The 8,969-nt window shown below is 40.1% G+C and overlaps 1 protein-coding gene across 2 annotated transcripts in view; it reads right to left on the minus strand.

Moving 5' to 3' along the window:
* Frrs1 (ferric chelate reductase 1) overlaps positions 1 to 8,969 on the minus strand; it is a 75,947-nt gene that overhangs the window by 36,698 nt on the left and 30,280 nt on the right. For both annotated transcript variants that reach the window (XM_029563838.1, XM_008833701.3), the window contains exons 2-5: positions 6,944 to 7,139; positions 4,404 to 4,540; positions 3,087 to 3,181; positions 1,021 to 1,168 (exon numbers count right to left, since the gene is read on the minus strand). In XM_029563838.1, the coding sequence (XP_029419698.1) occupies positions 1,021 to 1,168; positions 3,087 to 3,181; positions 4,404 to 4,540; positions 6,944 to 7,139 (576 nt within the window). The remainder of the gene's footprint in view (positions 1 to 1,020; positions 1,169 to 3,086; positions 3,182 to 4,403; positions 4,541 to 6,943; positions 7,140 to 8,969) is intronic.

An 8,969-nucleotide genomic window follows, 5' to 3' on the forward strand; every position in this document is an offset into this window, starting at 1 on the left:
CATATAGCTCAGGTTGTCCTCAAACTTCCTACATAGCTCAGGCTGGCCTTGGATTCCTTTTTTTGGCCATGGGGAGGAGAGTTGAAAAAGTCTTAATATATACAGTTCTGGCTGACCTAGAACTCACTATGTAGATCAGGCTGGCCCCAAATTTGCAGTACTACTCCAGCCTCTGCCTCCTAAGTGCTGGGATTGTAGGCATATGCCATATACCCAACCAAATTCCCCAATACTCTGCCCTTAATGAAGTAACATCTGTGTTTATTACCACTTCAAGACTCTCCATCAAATCTTATCCAAAGTTAGCTAAAATTCTTTCACCATGTGTACTATTTGACAGGAAGAAAGGGAAAGGAGGGAGAGGAAGGGAAGGGAAAGCTTCCTTCAATTAATTTTCAAAGAAAGTACACTTCACTAGCCTAAATTTCCTGTGATTGTTACAACTACACTTTCAATGTCTAGAGTCTTTTATAAATCATAATGTGATGAAGAGTCAGGCATGGTGGGGCATGCCTTTAATCCCAGCACTGGGAGGCAGAGGCAGCCTGGTCTACATAGCAAGATCCAGGTCAGCTGGAACTACAGGGAAACCCTGTCTCAAAAAGACAATAATTAGGGGCTGGAAAGATGGCTCAGGGGTTAAGAGCACTGACTGCTCTTGCAGAGGACCCGGGTTCGATTCCCAGCACCCACATGGTGGCTACGAACTGTCCTTAACTCCAGGTCCAGAGGAATCCAAAGCCCTCTTCTGACATCTGCAGAATCGCATGACACGGGTGTACTCACATACATGCAGGCAATACACTCATACACATAAAATAAAAATAATAAAATATTTTTTTAAAAAGACAATAATTAATGATAATAATGTTGTGATGAAGGCTTCCTTCAAAGTCCTACAGAACCCCAAAACTTCCTGCCAAAACCCAGTATAACTACTTCTTACTAAGCACAGAATCAGTTTCTAAGCTATCTATTATTTTAGATTCCATTTAGTGAAAATACCAGGATGTTACTCACCGGCTTACTTAGGTGGGAGACTGGAAGCGATGTTGACAAAGATGCCGTTGTAGCTTTAGGTGTCGTAAAAGGATGTGCATTTTGTTGGGAAATGACAGGACTAGGGATCTTCACCCAGTAGATTTTATACTTCTCAACCACTGTGGCTCTGAAATGCAATACCAGTGAGATTAGACAGAACTCCAAAGGGCCCATCCTAATCAAATCAAAACTTTAAAGGTAAAAGGGTGTGGGTGTGGGGCGGGGGAGATGAACTAGGAAAGCACAACTTGTGGGAGGCAAATCTCTAATGACTCTTTCGTCCCATCCCTAGGTGAACTTTAATTATTATCACTCCTTCTGTCTTTCTTTTCCTACTAGTAGTTTGTTCTTTGGACATATTAACATCAGCCACAGATGCCAGACTGAGCAACCAAACTATATGGGTTTCAACAACCTGACACAAAAACAGTATGCTACAACATATTTCACAATGTACTAAGTGCACCCTCGAAAGGGCATGTATAACAGGCAGCTACCACATGAAGCTTGACAGACTACTGAAGTGGTGGTCAGCACGTGCTGAGGGCCACCTTTGCAACTGATGCACAGGTGCAAAACTACGCTATAGTGTACCAGAGAAGTATGGACAAAGTTAAGCAGAAAACATCAGAATAGCAACCTTTCCTGTAAGAATATATAGAGATATATAGACAGATATTCGTAGATATACATAGATGAGATAGATAGATAGATAGATAGATAGATAGATAGATAGATAGGATAGATGATGGATGGATGGATGATAGATGATAGGTAGATGATAGATGATAGATAGGTAGATAGATGATAGGTAGATAGATAGATAGATAAGATGGTTTAGCATGTCTACAACACCACTCAATAATCATTGCATGGCTTTACAGCATTCCATTCCACATTGTGCAGATGAATAAGAAAGAGGTACTATTATAATTATGAGTTTCATAATTCCAAGAGGCATGTGGTGGTTTATGTTTCTGATAATCTAACCTGCAAATTGTAATGCTGCCCTCCAAAAGGTCAGCTAAATTTCAGAACTGTCTTATGTTGAGGGACCCTGCTGCTAAGGTTGCAGTCCACCATGTCCAGATAGCTCTAAGGAGCTCGGCGCTATATGGAAGGGCTCCCTTTCTCAACGGGGGGCCTCTTGTCCTCTGCCTGACTTATCTGGAAAGTGCCTCCAAACACAGATGCCTGACCTTATTTGGAACATGACCTTTGGCATAGTTACCTGCAATAAAACTACCCCCAGTTTTTTTTCTATATGATAATTAGGCATTTCCCTATAGCCAGATGATAGGGTCCCCCTACCACATGTAAATAAAGCATACTATGAACATCTATCAGCTGAAGCTTTGGCTGTTGCCTCCACACTATATTTTTCCCTGACCCCCACTGAATAAATGGAGCTGTATCACTGAACATGACTCCCCAGAAGGTTTTGTATGTCCGTGCTCACTGGCCGTCCTGACCCCGTTTGTGGCTTCTGCTCCCTTTGTTCTCGTGGGTTGGTGGCCCATGGCCCACGAGGGGAGGGAGAGACCCACAGTCTTATTTGTATTTTCATACCAAAACAAGAATATCTTAGAAAGTATTACTAGTAAATCATATACTAGAGAATAAAGTGATGGCTCTTATAAATACTATAGTGTAATACTTTATTTACTCAGCAAAATCAGGAAGATTATAAGTCCCAGGTTAAAGTACAGCACAAAGTCCTGCCTGGGCTAGGTGCTGGATATATACTATCATAGAAGGAGGAAATAAAGCTAGACATGGTGGCTCATGCCTGTAATCCCAGCATTTTGGAGTCAGAAGCAGAAGGATTGCTGTAAATTAGAAGTCAGCCTTGTCTACACAGAGAATTTCTGTCCTGCCATCGCTACATAGCAAAACCCTGTCTAAATAATACCAACAATAAAAAGCAAGACAAAGTTACAGAAACTCTACACAGGTGAATGTCCAGTGGCACAGTAAGTGGTACAATTCATTATGGTTTCAGTTTCAATGGTATTAGTTACAGAGGCAGACACTCTTACACTCACAGAAACTGTACGTGATTTGGGGCACTGCTTGGAGCATTCCAGTAGACTTTAATTTCTGTCTTCTTGGATGAACTTGTATGACTCACAGCTAACCCCTGAAACAAAATGGAAAGGAATTACCATCCAACCACCCAATAGCTCAGCATGGTCAGAACTGCAATCATTGCAAAGTAATTCATCATTACTTGATCATAACATTCTGGTGAAGGCTATTCTACCTAGAACAAGGACTCGAGTGATCGATAAACTCACATCCATTGGTTCACAATATATCAGTGGTTAGCTCTATGATAAATTATTCATCAGGAATTTAAGTATTGAAGGAAGCCATGAATATTGGGTCAATTAATACCATTTAGAGGTTGCTCGTTGTTTTATTTATACTATAGATTTATATCCCTTCCATTAATAGATACGAGCAAAATGCAGATGATTCCTCAAAAGAAAAGAAAAAAAAACCTAACTGCTTCCAAATATGTAGCCTATTTTAGTAATTCCTGTCTTTTGACTATTCCTGTTTCCCACTTTCTTTCACCTGGTAAACTCCTATACATTCTTTAGTTTAGAAGTAACCTGCTCCAAGAAGCTCTCTCTCATGGGACACGGTGACACATACCTTTAATCCCAGCACTGGAAAGGCAGAGGCAAGTGGATCTCTGTGCAATGGAGGTCACCCTGGTCTACATAGCAAGTTCCAGACCAGCTTGGGCTACCTGGAGACCCTGTCTCAAAAACAAACAAACAAACACAAACAAGGGAAGCAGCAGCTCTCTCTGTTATAATCCAGCTTCTCCATGGCTCCCTCTGCTGCATCCCCCCTAGTCCTGTGCACACTAACCTACGTTTTCATACTCTTCTACTTAAGTGTCTGTCCTAAGTACACATCACACTTTTGTGCCATCTACCCTGTGTCCATGGGTTTCACTTGTATGAGTTTGAGCTCATCAAGAAAAAGGAGTAATTCTTATTCATTACCCTATTTCTTGCACATATCAAAGTTCCTGGTATAATAAATGTTTGTTGATTGAATGACAAAATTTAAAGCCCTGCTCCACTCTAGAACTACATGTCTTCAATACTGAAATCACTTAGAAATCAGTATATGAGCCAATGTAATAAAAAGCATGACAAAGTAAACCCTTCAAGCTATTATACCATGTCCTAGGATACTGCTGTGTAAATTGGCACAAACACTTGATGACTGCTTAAGGAAGTCTACAGTACATGGTGATGTCACCACTGATCGTGCAGTCACCACGCCACAGTAAAGACAGCCTGAGGAAACTGACAGAGAGCAATCTCAAGCTGAACACAAACCTGTACATCTTCACAAGTCAGAAGTTGTGACACTTCACTGTCAATCAGTGTGAAGGAGCCAACAGGAGGACCATGCAAATCCTCAGCATTACGTGCTTCTAAGAGGAAGCCTTTAAATTTTGGTCCTGACAAAGTAACTGAGAAACAGATAAAAAGAGAAGCTGTAAGATTCAGTAATAGCCAAAAAGGAGTGTTTAGAGGAGACCCATCAAGTTAGAATTGAGTGTATTTCTACCAAACTACATGATAGAAATCATCTTTTTAAACAGATGTCTAAATTATGTTCCACTGGATTTGTGCTCCATAAGGTGTGTTTTGGGTTTGTTGGGGGTGGGTGGTAGGTAGTTTGTTTCTTTGTTTCACAACACTGGCTACTGAACCTAGGGCTTTGCACATGGTAAGGGAGTACCACTAAACCTCATCCCCAACCCTCTTTACTTTTTATTTTGAAACAAGGTTTCACTAAGTTACTTAGGCTGACCTTGAACTTATGGTCATCCTGTCTCAGCTTACTGACTGCCTGAGATATCAATAGCCATTCCACAAGGGAGTAAAAGCATAGAGGAAAATAAATTTAGAAAATTCTAAATGAATGTAAAAAAAACTTTGTTTTTTAACAGTATATATTTTTATTGAATTTTTGTGCATTTAATACAATACATCTTAATCATATTTAAACCCCCTTCCCTATCTGCACCTGCCCCATAGCTCCTGCCACCAGATTTCATGCATTCTGTCGTATATTTAACTTAAGGCCTTTCCAGTCAAGTTTGTAGCTGATCACTGCTGGGTGAGGGGCAGTTGGTCTTCTTTAAAGGAGAGACACGAGACAGGCTGACTAGGCTCTAGTGTATGAACTCACACTGAGGGTCATCTGGTGACACAAACTTGACTTCATAGGCCTTAACATATATGACAGAAAACTTGTTTCTTGATTGCAAATCCCACAGTATTTAATAATCTACGATGCAGAGTGAAATTCTAAGAGATATCTATAGTTCACAAAGTATCCCAGTTTTATTTCTTCATTCATTCTTTTTGTCCTATTAACATTTTGCATTTCTAGAGTTGCAAAATATAGAAACTTCAAAGAAACATTACAGATATATTTTTGGTTTTGTTTTTCTGAGACAGGATCTTTCTATATGGTCCAAGCTGGCCTTAAATGTCTAATCCTTCATCAGCCTCCAATGTGCAGGGATTACAGGCATGTACCACAACATTTGGCTACAGCTAAACTTTAACGGTCAGCCTGTATTTCACCAGAAGAATCAGAGAAACGAGATTACACTATTTTATTAAGGAGGGGAAAGATAAGCAGGATAAAATAAACTTACTTTCCTGTTCCACCGAGCTAATAGTATTCAATATATAGTAAACTAAAATGTTAATGTCTACTGAATATGTTAAACCTGTAATGAAAGACTTCTAATCATGTGGTTATTAAATTTTTAAAAATTTTAATTAAAAAAGTAATAATTCTCCAAAGCATAAAAATTTGCTCCTTATTAATTAGTAGATGTGAAAAACATTATCATTGATATCTACCTGATATAAATCCATGCTCAGGTGCCAAGGAGCTCAGAAAGTAACCAACTGTGACTAATAATAATCAAATATAGAGAGATTAGAAATGCATGTGCAAAGCTGGGCGTGGTGGCGCACCCCTGTAGTCCCAGAACTTGGGAGGCTGAGGCAGGCAGATCTCTGAGTTCAAGGCCAACCTGGTCTACATAGTGAGTTCTGGGACAGCTGGGGCCACAGAGAGACCCTGCTTTAAAAAGACAAAAAAAAAGAAAAAAAGAAAGAAATGCATGTGCAAACATCTAAGTGTTAATTGCATTAAAAATGAACTTTTCTGTATGAAACTGTGTATTTTAATAATGAAATGGAGATCTTTTTTAAAGGTTAAAACCTCATTCAATTTTATGTCATATGGTTTATACTGAGTACAATATTGTATAACTATATTAATTCAACTGTAAACCTAAAAATTTATAGCCAACTTTGAAAGAGATTCATCTTAGCTTTGGAAATTATTATTGAGTATGTCAATGCTGTTGTAATGAAATGCTTCTTCTAATTATGTGGTTATTAAATAAATAATTTTTAAAAATGTTAATGTCAAGCCAGGTGTGGTGGTGCATACCTTTAATCCTAACACTTGGGAGGCAGAGGCAGGTGGATTTCTGTGAGTTTGAGGCCAGCCTGGTCTACATAAAGAGTTCCAGGCCAGCCAGGGCTATACAGTGAGGCCCTGTCTCAAAAAAAAAAAAAAGTTAATGTCATAATACTAACAAATATATGCATTGGAATGCTTAAAACTTAGTTCAGAACTTGTTCTTAATAGGGAGCAGATATTCCATTTACATAACATGGTCATCTATAGTAAACAAAAACTGCGAGTATACAGTGATGATATAGTACAAAACAAGCAAATAGATTCAAAGGAAATTGTTCAATTCCAGTTATAATAAAAATTCAGCAAGCAGTAAAAGTGTCCAGCTCAAAACACAAATCATTATTCTCAGCACCAGTACCTTCAATCTGGTCTCCCAGTCTGAACTTCATCTGACTCACTGTGATGCTGTGAACAGGCTCTGACTGTGGGCTGTGGCCATGCTGGGGGATCATCTCACCACATGACTTTGTTACTCTTCCATCAGGATAACCAACCACAGAACAAGCGAACAAGGCAAACATGAAGGCACCCAGGGTAAATCCAGGAGCTTCCATCTCAAAGATAAAAGCACATCACTTTTAGATATAATAAAAACAAAATATGGGGGCTGGAGAGATGGCTCGATGGTTGAGAACACTGGTTACTCTTGGAGAGGACCCAGGTTCAGTTCCCACCACCCACATGGTGTCTAACAACTATCCGTAACTCCAGTTCCACAGGACCTCTGTGGACATTGCACGACACAAGTGCACTTACACACATGCAGGCAATACACTCATACACATAAAACAAAAATAATAAAATATTTTTAATATTTTAAATAAAATATTTAAAATAAAATATGAAAGTTTTCATAACACAGGTCAGGAGTTCCATGTAACTACTTGCTTTCAATGTTTGGTTCTCCAAATTCTCAAGACACACAGGAAACAGAGTATTGTATGGGGTTTGAATATGGGTTCTATCAAAAATCAATTGTGAGACTTTGGCAAATCACTTAAGCTTCCATTTCCCTCTCTGAAAAAAAATGAGCTATTTTAATAGAATAAAGATGTTTTACTTTAATAAAATGAAGATACAGCTCAGAATCTGTAAAGGGAGCTAGAAAAAGCTTTCATCAGTATGATGGAGAAACAATAAAAGAGTCCCATAAAAGCAAAAGGTTCACATCACCTCATCTTACAAAGCTTAAGGAAATGTCTCATCTGGATTTGATTATCACACCTGAAGGCATTTCTGATGTGACTTCCCCCAACTTCTCAGCAAGTTAATAATGATGTATGTATGACTCAAGTTGTAATATGGAAAACTGACAATGTCCAGAGACAATATTTTGATCACTTATAGTCCTAGACATTTCAGAACTAAAAAACACATTATCAGCTAAATGCCATACAAACCTCTTCTCAACTTCCTCTTACTGTGTGTTAGAAAATGAATTGCTTTGTCCCAATCCCACCCTCTTAGCCCAAGTCAAGCACTTTGCTACACGCATATGTTCAGGAACTGAAAAATCACAGTATTCCAAAGGGCTGTAGTAACTAAACAGGGTGACGTCATGTGGCAGTGTGTGACGTCAACACTGGATGGGCTGCAGATGCAAGAGCCTAAGAAGCAGTGCATTCTCCGTGGAAATGGAGACCAAGCACTGTGCTGGGGATACAGACTCTATGCAGCCTTGCACTTTCTCTCAGGAGCATAGGGTCTCAGCGTCCTGGGCATCCATTTTACCAAACATCAAAACTAGACAGAGTTCTTCTCATTCAAGGATAAGGGAAACAGAATAGTAAAGAATTGCTGAAAAAAAAGAAAAAAAAAAAAAACAGCTGGGGCCAGTGTGATGGCTCACTGGGTAAAGGCACCTGTCACCAAGTCTGATGACCTGAATTCAACTCCCAGGGCCTCCATGGTGGGAGAATCAAAGAGAACCAAGCAACACACACACACACACACACACACACACACACACACACACACATGGGTAAAGGCACCTGTCACCAAGTCTGATGACCTGAATTCAACTCCCAGGGCCTCCATGGTGGGAGAATCAAAGAGAACCAAGCAACACACACACACACACACACACACACACACACACACACACACACCACATATTTTTAAAATTAAAAAACAAAGCAATTGCTCTCCTGCCCTCAGGCCTCTCTTGGGGTAAGTCTACCGCACAGCCCTCCACGCTTTGACTCCCCCAGCTGCACTCACCCTTCCATCTCCCCCACTGTTCTCTACTCCAAGCTTGGGCCCTGTGCCATTCCCAGTCTTGGGGCCCCAGACACCTGGGGAGCCAGTGCTGCTTCCTGACCCTTTTCACTTGGAGGCTTGGTGCCTTCCTTGGGCCCCAGGAGTACTGCCTCTGGACCCGGCCC

This window comes from Nannospalax galili, unplaced genomic scaffold (assembly GCF_000622305.1).
Source record: "Nannospalax galili isolate Female #2095 unplaced genomic scaffold, S.galili_v1.0 scaffold255, whole genome shotgun sequence".
NCBI classification, from domain to species: domain Eukaryota; kingdom Metazoa; phylum Chordata; class Mammalia; order Rodentia; family Spalacidae; genus Nannospalax; species Nannospalax galili.